Source organism: Cicer arietinum, chromosome 3, assembly GCF_000331145.2.
Source record: "Cicer arietinum cultivar CDC Frontier isolate Library 1 chromosome 3, Cicar.CDCFrontier_v2.0, whole genome shotgun sequence".
Classification (NCBI taxonomy): Eukaryota; Viridiplantae; Streptophyta; class Magnoliopsida; order Fabales; family Fabaceae; genus Cicer; species Cicer arietinum.
In genome coordinates, this window is record NC_021162.2 from 75,749,929 (window position 1) to 75,772,146 (window position 22,218).

Genomic DNA, 22,218 nt, shown 5'->3' on the forward strand with positions numbered 1-22,218 from the left:
AAAAAATAAAAATAAAAAACTGAGGCATTTAAACCTAACTAAAAAAAGAAAAGGAAAATAAATGCATAAAAGGTTCCTTAAATTAAATAAATTTTCTAACCATCGGACATATATTATATATATAACATAGTTTCTTGCTACACATTGTTTTTCTTAACCTTATAAATTACCTTTGTAAAATCAATTTTTCTTATAAATTTATAGTATATATTTTCTTAATAATCATTTTTAATTTTCAATACAATTTAATATTACATGCATAATTTTCAATTTATTATTATTTTTTACTTTGCATTTATAATTAATTTAAATGCATCAACAATTAATAAAATAATAGTTTTTTTGTCTTTATTTATCATTAATATGTATGTTTCTAACATATTTATGTACTATTACTCAGAACATGTTCTGCCCCTACACCACTATTCCATGTTTGTCATAGTCATAAATAAAATGACCCCTTTGCTTCCCATCACTCACATTCACATTCAAACTCTCACTTAATTTCTTTTCCGTTTTTCTGGTAACAAAACACACAACACATTTTAAACTACTTTGTCTTTCTTTCCATTTCCAGCAATTCCATCTCCCAACATATTTTCTAGTTCTAATCACAAGTCACAACCATCATAATGATAATCTAATAGATTTAAAATATCATATGTTCAAAGTAGTACTAACCCTACCCCTAATCCTTTTTGGTGATGTGAGATTTTGATGCTCGTGATTTTCAGTCAAAACCCTAACATTAACACTACTACTCATTTTCTCATTCCTCGTGACTAGGTCAGTTCATTCGTTCGGGAAGTAATGTATCGTACATGCATGCACTTGATGTATATTATGTTGTTAATCTTTCTCATTATTTTGTTCTTATTCAAAACCATAATATATGTTACTCCATTAAAGTAGTTTTTTTTTACAATACTCCATCAAAGTGGTTAAGCTCTAAATTCTGATTCTTTTGGTGGAATTGACATATTTCCATCTCTATATTTAAAGATTAATTAACCGCAAGTTTATATAAATTACAGTAAAAAAATAATGTGGGATGATAATTTTTGCAAAAATATAATAAGTTTTAATAAAATTAGGTTGAGATAGACCAATTCAATATATAGTAGACTATTGTAAATAATAATTAACGACAATTTTTAGATATAGAAATTCATAGTATTTTTCGTTTTTACATAAGAGATGATAATTTAAATGATATTAATTTGATATATTTAATTTTAAAAAATACATTTCGTATTTCGTAATTTGTAATAGATTCTAGAGGGAGGTGCCCTTTCTCTGCCATTATTTGTTAGTTGTAACTTTACAAGCCATTGATGCATAAGAACCCTAGATCAAGATCTTCAATTCAATCAACCTTAAAAGCGTTTTAAAATAGTGATGGTAAAAAATTAAAATAATCTTGTAAATATTATAAACTTTCAAATATTAGTCTTAAATAATTTAAATTTAATTATAATTTGTTTGAAGATTTTGATGTATAATTTTTCTGCAATTACATAATTTATAAAATACCGAAATATTCCAATTACATTTCTTCTTTAAATATACACAATAAATAACAGTTTATAGTGAAAGTGAAATACATTCAATAAATAAATCTACATTTTCGGTAAAAAAAGAGTGAAATACATTTTATAAACGAAATCTATATTTTCAGTAAAGAAAAAATAAATAATCTACTGTTTATATTTTTTCATTTCGGCAAAACTCTAGTAAATTAATTATTTAAAATGTAAGATTCCTTCTTACAAAAAACCATAATCTACGATTTACATTTTTAAAGAAAACATAGATAATGTCGTCACTCTCTTCATTGCAGCGGGAACATAAAGAATCAATTCAAACAGCTTTTATGTCTTATAAAATTCTTTTTGACAGACACATGACGATTCTATTTATGAAGTAATAAATACATTGCAATAATTACATAATAAATATTCCAAAATACTCACGTACACGCATAATTTTATTTTACTTAAAAAATTTAGGGACAAACTTCGAAATTCAACGAGTTCGAGGGAAAGGAGTATAATTTGGGGAAGTATGGAGAAAATTTCCCACTTACACTTACATCAAATGATATCGGAAATTAAAATATTCAACAAAAACTTAGCTTTGGTACAGCCAATTACTCCATTTATCTCTATTTATAAGACTAACACACTTTTCACATATCTTAAAAAAATTAGTTAATCAATAGTAGTATAATTAACGTGTATAACTATTATTAAATTATCTTTTATATATAATTGAATATAATATTAACTTTTCATATTTCATAACAATTTGATACTAATATTTTAATATTTCAAAATAATTTGACACTAATATTAATAAAATAATATTTTTAAAAAAGATGACTAATAATTATATATAGAAGTAATATTTATTAGAGTTTTTTAAAAAACTCTCAAATTTTATCCACATTAACTAATTCGAATGTGTATTTTACACATCCAGATCAATCAATCCTAACGGGTATTTTCATGTCTTTGAAAACATTAAAAAGTGAGAGAAGAAATACTCTTTTATAGTGGTGGTGTGTCTAAAGCATGTTTATATGTAGGAGTTCTTCGGTCTTGCACGATGCAGACTAAAGCCTTTTCGACCTCTCCATAAATATAAATGAGTAATTAGATAAAACTCTTCTAAGATACGTGAGTTATTAGTATCTTGCACAAGTATACAACAGTAATAAAACTTGAATAAAATAACTCATTTAGCACCTATCATCATGAATCAATTTTCCTGTAACCTTAAGTTTGCACGAGCTAAGAAATGGTACAATATATTATATATCTATGACAGATCTAAACAGATTGTGTGCTTATGCAATAGAGCACAAAAATGGAGTGTGGAAAAAATTACACTCTTTACAAACTAAGCAAAATATACATCTCCCCAAAATGCAGTTTGAAGAAAATAATTTTACTTGACAACAATTTTGTCACTTGGACCTCCGGATAGATTTTACGTTTTTATCAAGTCTCTGACTAACAAATGAAAAGCTTTTACTTTTGCATACAACCTGAGTGATCTGTCAATCCAAGAAAGAAGGCCCAGTGTAGCGCAGATAGGACTCGTGTGTTTTCTGTAACTCCAAAAACATTGTTTGCCTCTATTTCCTTCTCCAGCGGCTGGTGCAATCTGTGATGTCAGCTCTTCTTTTGAAGCTTTATACAACATAAGTTACACATAATTGATCACACCGTTTTTAAAAATCCACGAACTTCAACAAGGAAGCTATTCAGATTTTTCCTAAATCTCTGGTAATTTATTCGATCAAGGGAGGAAGAAAGCTGATTGGCACTAGTTAGTGAGTGCAACGCATTTGCCAGCCTTGATTTGAGATTTGGATTTGTTTGTCTCTCTATCAATTCATTGCCCAATCTCTGAAAAGAAAGTTACCAAAGACCTCAGGAATCATTTCAACAAATGGAGTTGTAAAAATCATAGCAGGAAGACTTAAGTACGTTATAGGTAGGGCATAGAGAATAGCTTTTTATTATTTACAAGCTTCTAAAAACTTGAGTCTCTATGTAGATTGCAATGGATGCTCCATTTTGGTAAAGTTCGATTACAAAATACAACAAACTTATCAACATGAAAATTATAATTGCTAAAATCAGAACAATGAAGAATCTACATTGATTTGAAAAACCTCTTAAACTAACTTTGGGTTTGAGTTATGTCTAGCTCCAATTCTAAGATCGTACAAGAGTATCCTAAATATGTCCTTGGGTTGGGCCACTTATATTAGTCCAAACTCTAGATGTCTACGTGCAAACAGGTGTTGTTATTGGGTTACCAGCATTGTCCACACTCCAAATGTCTAATATTGGGTATGAGGGGTTGTGCTGATATCTCATATCAACAAGAGATACGTCCAAAGTAGTCTGTAGCTAACTTTTGGAGTTGAGTTAGGCCAAACAAAAATTTCAAAGAATGTGGAGCATGTTTTTGTCCTTAGAACAAGGACTAGTTCCAATTAGAAACGATACCTTGACCATGTGACCCAAGTTGGATAAACCTTGCCCCACAAGAAAAATAGGATCAAAGTAGGCCATATTATATGTCTCGTTATCTGGTTAAGGATAGTTCTGGTTCACCTTTGGTTTGTATTTTTACCTTTATTTCTTTTATATATATACCTTCTAGTCTTTGAATTGTCTTATATATTTTAATTTATTTGAAAACACTTTTTATATGTAAAGTAATATATTAGTTTATCCTTTAATTAAAATCCCAAAATTTAAATAGAGTAAAAAGGCATATCCTATATTTAGGAAACTATGTGTAAGTACAATGTACTAATTATAGTTTTTTTTTCTTTCTATTGGACGTTACTGCATGACCAGTCTATATTTTATCTCCCCCATTCATTGGGACAACCCAATCTCGTCCTACTTACACACAACTACACCCAATCTTAATTACTCTCTTTGTCTCACAATGAACGTTGTTTAAAGTTTTTGCACACATATTAAGAAATGCATTAATTAGAAGAAAGAGATAACTCATTTTACCAAATTATCCATCTTAACTATTGGTGAGTTTTTCATTATTATCAATGTAAAGTACAATAATGTTTTGTAAGTTGTGCACATAGTAATTATTGAAGGGTAGTATAGAAAAAAAATAATTAAAATTGTATTGAAATTTGAGAATAATATTCATTTAGACAATTTTTTTTGCTAAAGGGACACTCATTGTGAGACGGAAGGAGTAATAATTAGACCTATATATCATCGAGTTTTTTAAGGTCTAGAGTCAGCTACGATGCATGGATACAGTATAGTACAACTATATTTTTCAAAAAACTAAGATACATACTAAAAAAGTATGCACGTGTACCCAAATGGAGTACCCAATTTCTTATTTGGAAAACTAATTTTGATACATACTCAGTACTTACCACTAGTACTAAACGAGTATCGGGTGTTGGTACGAATATGGCATAAATTTTGGAGTACCCATGTTTTAGAGAGGGTTGGATATGATTTTAAATTTTGGTCCAATCACAATTTAGGAACAAATATGACCAAATATTATAGGGACTGTTAGAGGGACTACAACCAAAACAAGGACAAAGCAAATTGTCTTATCTACCAAATGCAAGCTAAAGCAACATACCTGATACAGGCTTTGTTCACAAAGGATTAGTGGAAGGAGAGCATCTGCTGCAACACTGATTAGATCAGAACTGTAACAAGGCAATATACTATTAGTTATAATGTTGTTTGGAAGTAGTATTGACTACGGTATTATATATTGCCTATTGAGATTTAAACTAGAAAAGAAGGCACTTGAACCTGTTTGCAACTCTAAATCATTCAGCATATATTATAAATTTATATGAATGATAAGAATTACGCAGACGTGCTTTAAGATGGAACAATATTTGATTTTCATTTTCATTTGAAAATTTTCTCGAGAGCCAGATGTAATCACGTCATATTAACGAAATTCTAATCCTAAACAGAGGTAACACCATTGGCAGGCCCAAACCATGGCAGGGCTGAGTAAAAATAAGAATACAGAAAGAAAAAGAAATTCATTTGCATTCTCACCTGTAATCCTCAAAAAAGAGTAACTGCAGCAATGAACGGAGAAAGCGGCTCAAAAGACCTTCCTGAACCTCCCCACTTGAATCCTTAAGACCCATTGCATGTGCACCCAAGCCTATATTACCATTACCAGTCTCTTTGTAGTGGTAAGAAGCAAGAGCTTGCAGAGATCTGAGACACTTACTAACCACATCTACATCCTGCAAAATCAATAAGGAAACAATTATCTAGATTTGAGTAGTGTAGTATATAGTAGAGAAATTTTCTCCTTTTTCAAAAGAAATTTTTTGAGGTCATTGCAAGAGAATGCTAAATTAGTGAAAACATCTATAGATATTCTTTTAAGGATTGAAAACATTATTTTCGTTCTATATAGGGACTAAAAATGCCGTCTTTTCAGAACCAGAAATATGTTTAAACTAATCATCAAATAATGTCGATTACTAAAGAGTAAAAGCCACATCTACAAGTATATTATCACCTGATGGTGGAGACCGAAGTCAAGAGTTCCGAGTATATGTGTGAAGGCTTCACTATTTAGTTGTGCAAATGTTTCTGGATAAACCTCCAACAAATGCGACAAGAGAGAAAAATACTGCAAATAAAGCACATGGTATCAGCTTTTAGAAAATATTCAGTTCAGTATAATTGCTACATTGAACATCAATAACTTACATCATGACAAAGTTTGGGATATTTCAAAAGGTCCATAGAAATCAGTGGTGTAACTATGTGAAGACCAAAGTAAACCACCTGCAAGATCAATGCTATAGAGATTGATTATCTAACTTTACATGAAACAGGGAAATGTAATAATGATACCACCTGAGATATGTTAGTGCCTTGGGTCTCAATTGAATCTGAAGAGAAATCAATCTGCGAAATCAATTATTTTTCAGTTACATTGGTCCAATTTTAAGTACAAGTATGAGGTATAGGTAGATCTCTTTCCAATTGCCAATCTGAAATTTACAAAAAGTAAACCTTTACCATGTCTTTAGAACAAAGACTTGAAAGAAGTTGAAGAAGAGCACGCAAATCTTTATACTTGTCTGTTTGTGCCTCACTAAGTAAGCTGCTTGAAAGACTTAGCGATATCTGAAAGATATCAAAAAGGGACTTGATTGATTTTTTTTTTAAATAAAAAAGCAAAAGCAAATTAGCAATGACTGGGTTTTCTTTACTAATACTGATAGTAGTATCATATTGACTTCACATAATATAAACAAAACAACTATATTGTTGAATTATATCAAAAACAAAGCCAAAGCAAAAGGGAAAGACAGTAAATAAACATGATTCTTTTATCCCATAATATAAGCCTCATACTAACAGACAAAAGTGTATCTTTGACTCTTAATACCGCAGGTAATTATTCTAAAGATTGTCTTCGTCGTTGATCTAATCTCAAGACTAATTAATTGGTTCAGCCAGATTGAAACTTCATTGGAACAAATCTGAAATTTTTTATAAGGGAATAGATTCCAAATTGAAGATGTAGTTTGAGGATACAACTTGGAAGTTATCATGTGCCCCACACAATAAATATCCCTAAAGGAAAAAAAAGATTCCTTTTAAAAGAGACAGTGATTTGAAAACCCATTCATACAGTTATTTTTTTTATGCAAATCAATTTTATGATAACAACTGAATGCACCTAAACAATTTAGAACAAAGAAGCGAAAAATAAGTCTTTTCAATCTTTGAAGTACAAGAAAGAAAGTTTCAGCCATGTCTAATAAAGATGGTCATTCAGAGAACCTTCAAAATAGTATATGTTAAACTAGTCACAGTGTTCCTCCCAAGCTAAAGTATTTGCCCATATAAAACAGCATACAATTGATTAAAGAAATTTACCTTGCCAATATTGTGAGATGAATACAACTGAAGCAAACGCATGCAAAAATCAACAACGGCAGTAGTTTCTTGGGCCTCCAAGTATGTAATTTGTCCATCAACCCAATCCACTACAAACTTTAGTAGCAGGTAGACCACTGCAGACTAAGCAATATTAACATTAGAATAACCAAGTTTAGACACGCATGTCTAGCTGAAAAAGAAGATAAAATGAAAAGGAATATAATTAATCAATCAAAAGTATGAAATTGTTCACCAAAAGTATAAGATAGTCCCGGAAATCACACTTGTGTCACAAGATCATTGAGGATATATATTAAATAAGTCAAGATACAAGAAAATGTGAATGCTACCTCATGTTTATATACTTCAAGCAGAACTAGTATGGGATTCATTACAGAGAATCCTAGCTCATATATAGCCTTCTGTGTTCGAGGTTCAGAAGCACTTGCAGCTCCGCGTAGCCGTTCTAACATGCAGCTGACCTACAGGATATCAATGATGACATTGAGGAGCTATTTACATACAAACATGAGAAAAAATAACTGCTTGTGCCCTCACCGACAGGAGGATATCTGGTTGTTGGGCAATGTTTTTAAAGTCACTCTTGCTGGACATCTCTACTATATATGTTGCGATATGACCCATGAGATTCCTTACATATCTTATATACAAACAGAAAACATTTAGCACGGCGTCATGGAAATTTTGAAACTATAGAGAAAGAAAGTTGAGGTAAATACTCACTGGCTTGACTCTTCTGAATTTCTCACGCCTGAAGCTGAACGAACAAGTGTTTGTGCAAGAGATCGCTTAAGCAAAAAACCAATGGCATTTAGATTATAGCCCGCAGCAACAAAGTAGCTGGTAGTGGAAGTTGATAAGTTCTTACCTGATGAGCAGTGTCCAACAAGAACAAAGTCTTTTCAATGGAAAATGCAGTTGCCAGATCATGCCATGAATTCTGCACAAGAAATCAGAAATTCAAGACAGTAATGCTCCAACAATATTACTTCTGTTTAAGCAATTTCTAGCATAAAAGAAAAAAGGTTATTCACTGTAATATAATATGAAGGTCCTGGACACATGAAAGTAATGGAACAAACACCCTTATTTTCCGGCACATGCTCATGAGTGTCCTAAAGCATTTGTTACAGAAACAAAAGCAGAAAGTATGGGATAAAAAGAAACGTGTTACATTGAAATTCGGAAATACAAATGCTATTTAATATTTTCTTTTTTGAGTAATTAGAGGCATGTAATAAAAGGAATTACATTAAATACCCCTTAAGGCACTCACTAACAAACCATTAATTAATTAGGATTTATTTTTGTATAGTTTTTCTTTGTATCAATCCCTGTAATTTTACAAGACATCATACATTTTTCAGAGTTTCCTCTTCACCTTTTTACAAGAACATGAATAAAACTTGAATCACACGTTAATAAAAGAAATATATCATTTTAAAACATATACAGATTCTTAAGTTAGCATTAAGATAAAATTGCAGATCTTGATGTTCTTTCGATATAAAAGTTTACGTACTGACTCACCAGAGCAACAAGGTGAACACATATATGCTTTTGCTGAACCAGCGAATGAAGTAACATGTAACAGGTGAGGCCCTTAAAAAACACGGAAACCACACAGCAAACATTACATTTAGAAAATCCACAAAATCAGGTGGTTTGCTATTTATTCCAGTACTTTCTACTCACAAACATGCAATCCTTATAAATTGAAATATTAAATTGAGGAGAAAGAAATGGATCAGCAAATATGAATATTAAATAAATCAAATAATGAGACAATTATGTTTGATTTATTTAATATTCACTATTTACTAATGTAAAGTACACACTATCAAAAATTTGCTGAACTTTGTGGTTGGTTCATCAATTTATGAGACTTGTATTTACTAAAAGTCGAACTTCCTAATTGTTGCTAACTCGGCTCTATCAAAATAACTAATTGAACATGTGGTTAGTTCATCAATTTATGGATAAGTTTTTAGTTTTGATATTAAAAAAATGCTTATGGTGAACAAATTAACTGATTGTCAGGTAAGTTGTTCCAAACCTAGAATTATCATTCAGTTCTCTCAGTAGTCCTGTTAAAGAATTTTTTCCTGAAAATGCTTTGGCACATTTTCCCTCAATCTAGTCTATTTTTTGTAAAAATCCCTTCAGTCCTTATATTTCCATGAACTGTGATGTTAATATAAATCACATGACCTATACAAAATTTTGGATGGAAACACATCACTTTTCACTTTTTGATCATGAAATGATTATCGCCTATGTGCATTAGAATTTGATAATCTACAAATAGATAATCTCTAGCGTGAGAATCAGATTGATCATCACTATTCACAGCACCAATAATATATATTTATAAAATATATTTCATATTTTGAATTTCAAATGCACATGCATGTAAAGACCGTAACTGTAAACATCTTATCTGAATGTGTACTTCACATTAGTAAATACAGATGGAAACTTGGTAGCAATCATGTCAAATTCTTGATATAAACGAGAATATCCAAAATAGTGAAAATAATAAGAGTTTTAAACACAAACCTGCAAATCCTTTTCCCCTGGATATGATGTAAGTGTGATCAAAGATATACGAACAATAATATCAAGAACAATTCTCCCTTGGTTATGCTCTCCAAAAAAACTAAGCAGCGCCTTTTTTGAACTATACTCATAATGATGACCTGAATCTAATATTTTCTCCACAATACCGTCGGAAGACATTAGATATGTGCTAGACCACCTTGCAAGGAACCATACAATTGACTGCAAAGAACATAAATTTAAAAGAGTATTAAAGATAGCAGTATCTTGTAAGAAATGGCATTGTCTAACGCAACCAATAGTAATTTCAGTTTAGTTTTTAAAAAGTTGCAATTTTCTTAAAATTAAATAAAAGCAAATAGTTATTATAGCAAAAATGGTGCATTAGATCATCAGTCTAGTATAATAATGTTCTGTACACGCAAAAGCTTATAGACTATCCATTTCTCAAGGACATAGGCTACTACTGAAATAACGCCAGAAGACAACAAAAGTAACATATCCAGGTTTTATGTCTACAATAAAAACATAAAAAGGATACTGTATGAGGTAGAAGATTACACAAGATAAATGAATAAAAATGCATTACCTCCATAAGTCGGGGACTAAAAACTGATGCTCTCATTTCCGGATTTAGGCACTGCTCAGCAAATTTTATGATTGAGCTGCATTAATTAATAAGAAACAAGAGTTCATGGCTTCACAATTTGATCAGGCATTATTACCAATGCAATAAGGAAATTTATCCGAGTATTATCTTGATTTCAAGATTCAACACTTAGAAATCCGAGGAAACACCCATACCTTAGAGCAGTTCCTTAATTCATAAATAAAAGGCTAACAAACTGCAGACACGTACATGTGGACACAAATAGCCAGACCACATGGACACAGGAGAGGATCAAAATAAATATTGTAAATTCAACCTAGTAGAGGATATCTTTCTCAGAAAATCTACTATTAAAAAATTTCAACCCTGCATAAAATGCTCGTGAAATTTTATAGTGATTTGAAAAAAATTTATATACCATTGACATGGGTTAACGTCAATGTTACTTTATTCTACAGTTTGTAAGGAGTATGGACGAAACAGAGTCTAGAGTGTTTATAGAACTCTGTTCTAAGCTAGCTAAGACTTGAACTTTAGCAGGCCGTGGGCCTCAATTATTCTGTTCAGAATTTGTTTAGCCCTATTGACTCTATTAATAAAAACAATTAATAAATACAGTTACAGATTCAGTTTTTAGTTTTCGCTTTTATCTCAAAACTTTTCTTTATTATGGAGTTTCTTGGAGTTCTTCACAGTTAAAGTACAACAAACTTCTTGGACAAAACAAAATATTGATTGTTTACTCCATGTTTTGTAAAAGTTGGTAAGCAAGAAAAATACGGTTGGTAAGGTAAGTATTCCGAGTCTTGCAAAAGTTTCAACTGATCCCCAATTGTAAACACACAATGCTATTGTGTGCACATGCTTGTGGGTGTGGGAGCAAGATTATTGGGATATCATCATATGCCACATACGCAAGGAAGCCTGGAAAACACAATGATTTCATGTACACAGCTACACATAAATTTCAATAACAGAGAACATTGATTCATTTAAGAGACAATATAGTCATTTTACCACATGCTAATCAATAATCTGGTCAGTCCGAGTAGGTAATGTAAAATTTACAAAAACAGATACGGGGCTGCTCATTCTACTGTGGTTTTGCATGGCAAAACAAATCAAAAGAGGGACGTGACTAAAAAAGAAAAAAGATCAAACAACAGATGAAAAATAGATGACAAATCAATACTCCGAAAAAGTAATATGAACAAGAATTTTAACATAGCCAGACTAAAAAAGTGCCAAAATCTGAATATGGTTCACAAGACAGGTTTTCCTGTAAATCTTAGCAAGAAGTCAATGCAAACACCAAATTCCATATAAGAAAAGAGAAATACGTTACCTGGAAAGTAAAATAACAGGATGTTTATCTGCTTCCACAGAATTAACAACAAATTGAGTTTGTATGGCATTAGGAACCTAAATATCACACATGACGTAACCTTCAATTAATGATTGCATTACACACCGCCATTAACATTTGAAGAATAATAAGGGTTAAAGGTGGAAACATAGAGAATGATAGAGTGCACTATTCTATAAAAGAATACTGAGATAGGATCCAGAAGCTTCCAGTCAGTTAGCTTCTCTGGCATAACTATCTCTTAACATAAGTAACAGTTAATGTAGTTAACGGTTATCATTTCTGTTAGATGAACACCTTGCATTGCAAGTCTCACTAGCTATAAAAACGATTATAGCAATAGTACCTATGAGTATGATTGTATGTGTGCCTTAGTAGCTATAAATATTATTGTACTCAGCAGATCCAAGTAATCATCATAACAGAAAAGTGTCAGTTTATCAAAGAGAAAATTTTCTCAGTTTCCTACTCTCTTTTCTAGATTTAATAGAGGAAAATTCAAACTACAGTTTCCATGTATCATACTGACAAATTGTTTGAGGATATCTGGTCCCCAACCCCCAAAGCTGTTTTTTCCTGGAGTCTTTTCTTTCTATTAAGATTCCTTTAATTCAAAAAGAAAAAGAAGAATTGTGTACCAAAGAACATTTCTGAGTGAGATATATAAAATAAGGAGAAATTACAATCAACATACCAGTGGCATTTCCCCCTCCCCTTCATCTGCAATTACGTGGCCAATTATGAGCAGCAATGAGTAAAGTTCTTCCAAAGTTTCAGTCAAGTCAATAATGCCCCTGCCCTACAAATCAAGCGAAAGAATTGAGCTATGGTAATAGCTCTGATAACTTAGCATAGAATATTTATCATACATAGATGAGATAATACAAAAACACAAACAGACAAACAAATAATGAGAAAGTTTATAACAATGAGCTGTATTGAAAAATTTGAATAACCATTTGATATTTGATATTATTGCTGTGCTTAGTGTGTGACTCATTGGTTTTAATAGAGTAGTTAAAAGTTAAAACTCAGCAAAAACTCTTGGTATAAGTTAATTAATAAAGAACTAACAACCAACTCAATTTTTTTTGCATTATATGGCACTAAAAAACTAGTCTTTGTAGAAAATAGGATATAGAAATAAAGATATGATATATTGGGGTAAAATTATAGCAACTTAAATATTGCTCAAAAAAGAAAGAAAAGCATAAATGTGTGTTTTTTTGTTCTTATAGAGAGAAGGAGGCAGACAAGCATATTTGCAGATGGGATATCTGAAATTACATCCAAGGAAGTTATCCTCTATAACTCAATATGAAACCAACCTGATTAAGGCGTGTGACCCGCTCCGAAAACACGCTCGTGAGCAAAGGGATTGTAACATCAATAGAAGCTCTTGCAATAAGTGCATAGGAGCTTAACCTTTCATCCATAGCTGCAAAGAAAATATGTTTTGTTTTCAAAAAGAACAAAAGAAACTCATCAAAACCCAAGATGATGTATAGTTTAGCACCAAGAAGTTGGTAGCGGAATTTTCGTGAAAAATTTAGTGCCAAGTTTGTAGTGTTAGAAGATATTTTCAATCAAGAACTCAATGTGCTTTAAAGGAAACTATAGGCATTTAATTAAAAAAATGAGATTCTACTGTAGGAAACAATGGTAAATAATATAACAAGGAGTTGCAGCTGAAGGGGTTCAGTTACTGTGTAATTTAAGCATGTCATAACTTTGAATTTACTTTTCAAAGGTATCAAACAAAAAACATTAATTCACTTTCTAGGAAAAATCTTTTCATTTCAGCATGAAATTGAGCTCTCAAACAAGCCTTGACACATTACAAGATTCAACTCAGTTTGCTATTGCTATCTGCTTTGTGATGTTAACTTTATTATTTCTTCAGTACAGTTACAATGGCTTAAATAAAGTCCAGCAATAGCTAAGCCAATATTAACACTAATACAAAATGACAACTAAATTCTGGTGCCTGCAGTTCTATAAATCTTTGTTAAATTTCCATACCTGATACAGAAGCACGAAGATAATCTGAGTCACCCTCATCATTAAATGCTGATGCAGAGGCCACTAAATAGAAAGAAAACTTATGTGAGGAAAAAGAAAGCAAGTAATACAAAGAAAATTAAAAAGCGCTATAGAAAGTTTCGTATAGGTTTTACTTCTTAGTTCGCATTCTACAATGAAACCAAAGAGATTGGCAGCAGCTTTAATCCCTTCCGGTGGAAGCAAAGTATTCACAGTGATAGTATTAATTGGCTGAGGAAGAACAACTAAAACCATTCAGCTTAATGACCAAAATTTAACAAACTCCAGATTTTGATTTATATTGAAGAAATTATAATTCCAAATTAAGCAACAGATATGTTTACTGAGTGTGAACAATACGTGCTTCCTTGGGTCCATTTAGGTTCACATAATTTGAAAGTGATAATTGACAATAGCCTCTCCGCTTGCAGGGATAAGGCTACGTGCATTTACCCTCCCCGGACCACACCTGGTGAGAGTCTCGTGCATTGAGCCGCCCTTTTTAATATTGATAGTTAGGAATAGAAACTTCCTGAAGTTCAAATAAATTAACAAGTACTACACTTGCACCATCACAAATAGGACAATAACACCGAATTGTAACAGGAACTTTTAAAAAAATAGTATAATGCTAGAGGAGTCAGAGAGAAAACATACAATTATTTTAAATAATTATATTTGAATTAATACCATTAAAAGGGCAGTCCAAGTGTCCAATAAGATATCACGTGCTTCCCAGCTCCAAGTCTCCTCTTCTGTGTTACTAGTTATGAGGACTTTAATTACTTCCGACATCAATATTGACAAAAAGGTAAGAGTACCAATGGGCCTGGAGCATCAAACAAAATGTTTACTCGCATCAACTTATTTCAACTATCATTATGATAAACACTGAGAAATACCTACAAAAGAAATCAAAATACAATTGAAATACCTAATAGATTTTAGGAGACCATCAAACACATAAGGAGTTGTTACGTTTGCAATAGCCAAAAATGTACGACAACCATCAAGCATCTCGCTGCATGAAACCATAACCAATTTGATGGTCAAATATAAATAAATAGAACCGTGTAGAGGCAGGTGTGTGCACAGGTATGTGGGTCATTTGCAACGAGCATTATATAAATGAATATCCTTCAAACCTTTCACTTTTCCCATTTTCAATAGCTTTTGAAACAACGTCGGGAGGGTCTACCCACTCTAGTATCCCAGAAAGCAGTTGCAGGAGATGCCTCTCATGCATTTTCCCATCATCTAAAACACAGTAGAAAAAAATCGATAAATTCAAAAAAAGGATTTTCTTTTGGGGTGGATGGTTATACAAAGAAGTGAATCGCACAACTTATCAGGGCTCCTTTTAGCAATAACTAGTTGTCTCTAACTATCAGTAAAACTACTGGACACCTCTATAAAATCAATCCATCAAAATAACCATCTCTCTCGTCAGAAAGACTGGACAAAATATTTACAAACTTGAAGTTCACACTTCTAAAAATATACATATACAGTCAACATAAAGATGGACGAGGAAGCAGTTATACCAGAAAGAAATACAGTTCCAGTTAGAGAACTAAATTGTACAATTAGCTTTCGAGCAGAGACTGCAATAGGGCAGTCAAGCCAGTAGCCTTCACATGAAAACTTCGGCCTCAATGCAGCATATAAACTCAAAAGCCATCCAATATGACCACTTAATATCAACACATCACGCCAATCTGAACCAGGCTGCATGTAAGCATCAAGAACAGAACTTAGAGTCATCCGTGGTATACTCATAATATGAATTTCTAGTAATGACTGTAATGTAATTCTGATGTTTTGTCTAGTGTGTAGCAATGATCAGCCTGTAACCATTCATCTACGCAAATGCATGTAAACTGTCAATAAGCAAACCGACAGATTACCTGAACTAGGTGACATTCATATCTTTTAAGAGAATCCACATCTTGCCTAACTCCAGAAGAGAAGACATTTACATTTACTTTTGTGTCACTGGTATTGCTACGAAAATCCCAATTCAGGATTTGAAGCATGAGATCCAGTGCAGCGGTACAAACTTTAACCTCAGGTACAAAAGAGTCAGATTCAATAATCCTATTTGTGACACTTGAAGCAGCTTCTGATGTCCATTGGTAGAATGTCTAAAACATAGGTAATAATAATAATATAAAGAAAAAAGGGAAAAAAATAAATTAATATTAATCCAGGATTCAACTTTACAAGCATAAATAACTATTATTTTTAATAATAAGACTTCAATTAACTTAAGAACAAAAGTGTAAATGGTAATGTAGAATGAATATTCAAATAATAAAATTTCAATAAACTTAAGATCAAAAGCGTAAAATGCGGTGTCAAATAAATATTCAAAATGGAAAGACCTTCAGGAAATCTCGCTCAAGTAATCTCCTACATTGCTCATGAAATTCCCTTGGAAGGCCCATAGCACTTGAAGTAGAAGGAGAAAATTCAGATACCTATAGATATTTAATATATAAAGCTGGTATTTTTTATAGATGGAGCTATAAAAGGAAATGGCAAAATTTCTGTAAAGTAAAATGAAATATTGCATACCAATGATTCAAGGAATTTGATTCCAGCAAACTGCACATCTACTCCATGAATGCCCACAATAGCCTGGTTCACCTGCAGTATATGCGAAAATGTCAAGCATCCATGAAAGACAGACGTTTCAGAGCAAATCGAATGTCGACATCCTGACAAAATTTGTGTTACAATGAAGACGAACAAGATAAAGCAACCTTGAATTCTTAAAATAGGGAGTGTAAATAACGATTAGGATATACTGGTGAATATATTTATATTTCAGCATAAATTAACCGTCAAAATGGAAAGTTATTTGAACATATTATCAACCATCTTTTGAAATTGTTAGCCACTCTTTTGAGTAATCATTTTAAAATGTAAATATGCTCTCTCTATAATTTAAACTGTAACTCTCCCTCTAGAATTTGAGGAAGACTACAGAAGATTGGTAAGAAGTGAGGTAATCTTTGACTTGTCTATTAGAAAGAAAAGATTGTGTCTTAATGTGTTCTTAAATAATTATGTATAAATTGTTAAATAATTTAGTAGTGCACAGGAATAATGGTTTTCATATGCACCAATCCCATACCAAACAAGCCAGCAAATAATTTCAGTTTGAAGAAAAAACCCAACATACCCACTCAAATTTACTCAAGTTAATCAGTCATCAGTTTAATCAACTTCAGAGGATTTGGACAGCCCACTGATACATTTCATGCATACGATTAGCCTTATGAAAAAATTCTTCATTTTGAGTCCCAACATACGAGTAGAAGAAGGAAGAAGACATGCAAAAGAGTCAATAGCCAAAAGAAATTTGACAGACACAGAAAATGTGGGCACCTGATAAAAGAGTGTCTCCTTCTCTGCAGCTACCATCTCAAGCCTACATATATAAATTTTGCCAAACCAACTATAAGACAGATTATTCAACAGCCTCAAAGTTTAACTAATACTGATCTGCAACAAAGTAATAATCTTGCCGTTCTTCAGAAAAATCAACATCTTACAATAATATATGCCATAAACAAAAAGAATTTTTCCTATTATTTGCTTTCGATTGGAACAAATCCAATCCAACACAGGATATACATCTTTAAATTGTTTGTAATATCCAGAGCATGATCTCAAAAATTGCACATTATATGTCAAAATAGTTCGGGAAAGAATGGTGGCATGATGAAACTACAATAATTCTAAATCACTTAGAGCGTTTGAAATATTGCATGTCCTCAGTCTACTCTATACACATTTTTAGGGTTTCAGGATTACTTGTTGCAAACAAAGTTTTCATTTTATTTGATTGACATATAATTAGGTAATCATGCTGTTTTATTTACAATACTGTATTTTTATAATTTATTAGAAGTAACAGATTTTTATAATTTATTAAAACAGATATTTACTTAAGAGTTTAATTATTATGCATTGTCAGTGTAAAATTGTGACAGTGCTCTCTCTCTCTCTCTCTCTCTCTCTCTCTCTCTCTCTCTCTCTCTCTCTCTCTCTCTCTCTCTCTCTCTCTCTCTCTCTCTCTCTCTCTCTCTCTCTCTCTCTCTCTCTCTCTCTCTCTCTCTCTCTCTCTCTCTCTCTCTCTCTCTCTCTCTCTCTCTCTCTCTCTCTCTCTCTCTCTCTCTCTCTCTCTCTCTCTCTCTCTCTCTCTCTCTCTCTCTCTCTCTATATATATATATATATATATATATATATATATATATATCCCACATCATTTTCTAAGAGTGATTATAGGAAGAAAAAAAAATGTATAGTTCAATGTTCAATTATAGGTCAGACAAGTTATTAAATGCCAGATAATTCAGACAATTTTCTAAACTGGAAAAGATAAATAACAGAATGCACTACTTACCAACCCCTTTTCATCAATTGAGCAGCCACAGAAGAAACTTTGGCTTGGACATAACCATCAGGAGAACTAGCATGTTGCATTGCATAGCATAGACAAAAACTGCAATATATATTTAAAAGGTTTAAGATGTATGTATCTAAAAGGGTAACATTTTTTGAAGATTGAAAAGTTTAAGCAAACCTAATCAAGCTTCTCTTGTCATCAGCATTAAGAAAACTCCATTCTCTAATAGCTGCTTCTCTGATTGCTGCAGCCGCTTGAAATCTAGCAGTTGCCACCAAGGAATTTTCTACATAGACAAACCAGTACAGTATCAGCATGATCTAAACCAGAAAAATGCAGAAACTTTAAGAGGCCACCTAATAAAGTATAATGAATAAACATTACAGATGGAAACTACTCTAAACCAAATAGTCAATAAGATGCCCCTTATTTTTTTAGACAAGCTAGCTACATACTCTTTTTCTAGCACTTCATCCATGATTGGGTGAAATTCCAGTGGGTTCCACCACTTTGGAAATGAGCCTCACTATAGGGAATGAAATTCATGCGATTTAGTGGGATCCACATGAAATTACGAATCATAATAGAGAGTGAACTGTTAGCACTCAAATTTTATAAAAAAAAAAATTATAGGTGTAAAACGCACAAGCACCTATACAACAAGGCTCTACCCAGCAAAGAAGCCTTGAAATACAGCAGTCACAATTTATATATCTATTGGACTGGGCGAATGATTGACACTAAAGTGACTAAACAAATCATCAAACCCATTCAGCACTAGTGAAAAGCAAAATTGATTCTAGAAACCAAATAGCAAATTCACTAATAATGTTAATGATGAGACAAATCAAATTAGTGAACTAAATTATTCAGCAACAAGCATGGCATTATAATACTCAATTTGTTCTAGAGTTCTCTGTTTTTAGATGATAGCATTATGATACTTAATTATTAGTATTATTAGCATCATCATCATTATCTGAGAAACTGATGAAAATTTAAGTAAACTATTTGAGCTGCAATTTTTTCACATTTAAACAGCAATAGATCATGGCATCCTATTATATGATGATTCCAGTAAACTATTGCATTAACAATTAGGCCATCAACACATAATCCAAGTCAATTTGCAGATTCTTGCCTGCCAGCGGTTATTTGAATTTATTATTTGGCTTATTAGTACCATTTGCACAAGCATATATTTTGTTTCCATACAGGTAAAACAATGTAAACTCACCAAGAATGAACTGACAAGTTTTATACGGCTGAGAAGACTGGCCTAATGACAATATAATTGCCTCTGAAGCTGCTGGATTGATTTGCATCTGAAAATAAATACACAACAGGAATAAGAACATGATTGCATGTGTATTTGCATTCCTACTAGTTCATATTTAAAATAAAAAAGTACACAGATGCTCTATCTCTTCACCACACCCACATGGATTTGAAGTAGATACTAGAGAGATTGAGAGCAAAGATAACCGTCAAGAAACAGTAATGGGACTATGTAAATATAGAGTGCTGGAGTTTGAACCAGCATTTTTTCTTGAGAGAGAGAGAGAGAGAGAGAAGAAAAACATGTAAATATACTACTATAAGTGAGTGTCTCTAATATGATTACAGAATTTAGTTGTAATGTTAAATATGATCATGCTATTTCAACCTTCCACTCCAACCAACAAAAATTACATTAGAATGTTGATAACCCGGAACAATGCCTTAGATATATGATATAGATAGAGGATACGTCATATTGAAGGTCATATTGAAGGTGTGTGTTTGATGTATGATACCAACACAATGACATCAATGACTTTTATTTTCTTAAATTATTACTTGCATGAGTGTGTCGGTGCTTGATAGGATAGAGGCAGCCTTGCTAATAATAGGCAAAATAGCACGAGGATCCTTTAACTTAATTTAAAGCTTCAAACAAGTCTTTTATCTTTCTAAACGAGAACAACATTTGACTCGACCTTCAGTGACTTTTCGTCCAAAACCATGAAAAGAATGTCTTATTTTGGCTTTCTTTTGAAATGTATTTTGTCTTTATGGCTTTGTCTTGGAATTCTGATGCAGCTATGGTCTATAAAATGTAAACTATAATTCTTTCATTCATTGAGTACTAACCAAAATGTCATGGAAGTTTCAAAATAAGGTCAAAATGACACTAAAATTCAAAAGTCAAGACATAATGACTAGCTGTTTGCACGGTTTTAGACGAAAAATCACTAGCTGTTTGAAATTTAAAATTAAATGAAGTTATATTACATATGGTATGGTTCTGTTTTGCCATAGTAATAATGATAATGAACATCAAAACTATACATGTAAAATACAGAAGCTAGTTTACGTCAATAAGAGAAAGAAAGAAAAAATGAATAATATATTATATAGATATTTGAGCATTGCGATAAGAGTATATGAATAAGAGAATTAAGGATGAAATAGATTATAAGACCTGAATGGAGGTGCTAGCTAGCTCGATGGCTCGCATGGTAGAGTGAAGCTCTGCCAAATCAGTATTATTTCCAGTAAACCCTTGCATCTTCGGGAACAACGAAATCGAGAATAACAGTTGAATGTGGAAACCTAATCGCGATTCAATTTCAACTACGTTTACTTGCAATTCGTTTTCATGAATGATGAAAAAATTGGGAACGAGAGAGTGATAGAAAGAGTGAGAGTATTGGTGAGTAATAATAATAATAGGGTATTTAGTGAGTTAAGTGTGGGCGATTTATATTTATATTAATTCGGAATCCGAGAGGAGTGGGACAGGGTCCTTTTGGGTTCAGTTGAGTTGAATTGATTCACTGTTTTGATTTGGCTTGGGGGTTTGGTTGTCTCCCTTAGTCACTACTGCTGTACTGGACTATTCTATTACTACTTATTATAAACAGACCAAAGGGGCTATTATTTACGCTGTATCATCATATACGGTGTAACCTACCTATATCGCAGTCCTTGATTAACTTCAACTTTCGATTTTCTGCTTTTCTATAAACAAATTTTTTATTTACCTAACTCGAATTTCTTATAACACTTTTTTTATCGGTCAAATTATCGATTAATTTGTCAGAATATATTCAATTTTAATTGATTTGAATTAAAATAATATAAATTTTGTAGATTGATTTTGTGAGAGGAGAGTTGCTACAAGATACAATTTTTGTGATGTGAGTTTATTTTGTCATGTTATAATTTTTACGACATGAGCTTTTAAATTATGTTGATTAAACATATTTTTCATAAATAGTTCTATAAATTAAATATGTTAAAATTTACTATTTTTTTGAAAATAAATAAATAAATCTTTCATGAACCATATACGATTATTTCCTGTGAGATATTTCCAAAATATTAGATATCATTAACATGAAATTGTTGTTGGTTTTGTGTTTGTGTTCATTGTGTAGAAAACATAAGGTCATGAGTTTGAAACGTACCCAGCAATTGTCACCAACACAGATCCAACAATCATTGTGGAAAACCAGTACACTTTAAAAATGAGTGCGGTTCTTGAAAAGGAAGAACAAAGGAATTGCAGAAAGGAAGAATAGGGTATTAGAATAAATGCTGAATTCCATGTTATCCTATTATGGTTTATCTAAAGGTTATTGGGGTGAAGCCATGCTAACTGCATGTTATTTGCTAAACAGAGTTTCCAATAAAATGAACAAGATAACCCTGAACTCTGAAAAAAAAAAAAAAAACTCAATCTTAACTATATAAAAGTTTGGGGATGTAG

At 32.0% G+C, this 22,218-nt stretch overlaps 1 protein-coding gene across 11 annotated transcripts; it reads right to left on the reverse strand.

Moving 5' to 3' along the window:
- Positions 1 to 2,705: 2,705 nt before the first annotated feature.
- Positions 2,706 to 21,367, reverse strand: LOC101488398 (uncharacterized). Of its 11 annotated transcripts, XM_004494691.4 has the most exons (32): positions 20,929 to 21,355; positions 19,702 to 19,789; positions 18,642 to 18,750; positions 18,462 to 18,560; positions 17,441 to 17,483; positions 16,625 to 16,696; positions 16,432 to 16,527; positions 15,955 to 16,191; positions 15,592 to 15,775; positions 15,193 to 15,304; positions 14,982 to 15,068; positions 14,738 to 14,876; positions 14,182 to 14,278; positions 14,027 to 14,089; positions 13,333 to 13,442; positions 12,699 to 12,803; positions 11,984 to 12,060; positions 10,618 to 10,693; positions 10,029 to 10,250; positions 9,000 to 9,071; positions 8,338 to 8,409; positions 8,193 to 8,257; positions 8,007 to 8,109; positions 7,799 to 7,930; positions 7,446 to 7,589; positions 6,579 to 6,686; positions 6,414 to 6,464; positions 6,264 to 6,341; positions 6,070 to 6,183; positions 5,592 to 5,788; positions 5,155 to 5,224; positions 2,706 to 3,413 (listed from the first exon to the last, which is right to left on the reverse strand). In XM_004494691.4, the coding sequence occupies exons 1-32, from the start codon at positions 21,013 to 21,015 to the stop codon at positions 3,225 to 3,227; spliced, it is 3,498 nt and encodes a 1,165-aa protein (XP_004494748.1). In that variant the 5' UTR covers positions 21,016 to 21,355; the 3' UTR covers positions 2,706 to 3,224. The 11 variants fall into 11 exon arrangements, 5 of the variants coding, with proteins under 5 accessions (XP_004494748.1, XP_073222113.1, XP_027188380.1 ...); XM_073366012.1 differs by lacking the exons at positions 17,441 to 17,483; positions 18,462 to 18,560; positions 18,642 to 18,750; positions 19,702 to 19,789; positions 20,929 to 21,355 and adding an exon at positions 17,235 to 17,269; XR_003471889.2 differs by lacking the exons at positions 2,706 to 3,413; positions 5,155 to 5,224; positions 5,592 to 5,788; ... (1 more) ...; positions 6,264 to 6,341; positions 6,414 to 6,464 and having other exon boundaries at positions 7,446 to 7,582; positions 20,929 to 21,360.
- Positions 21,368 to 22,218: the final 851 nt, after the last annotated feature.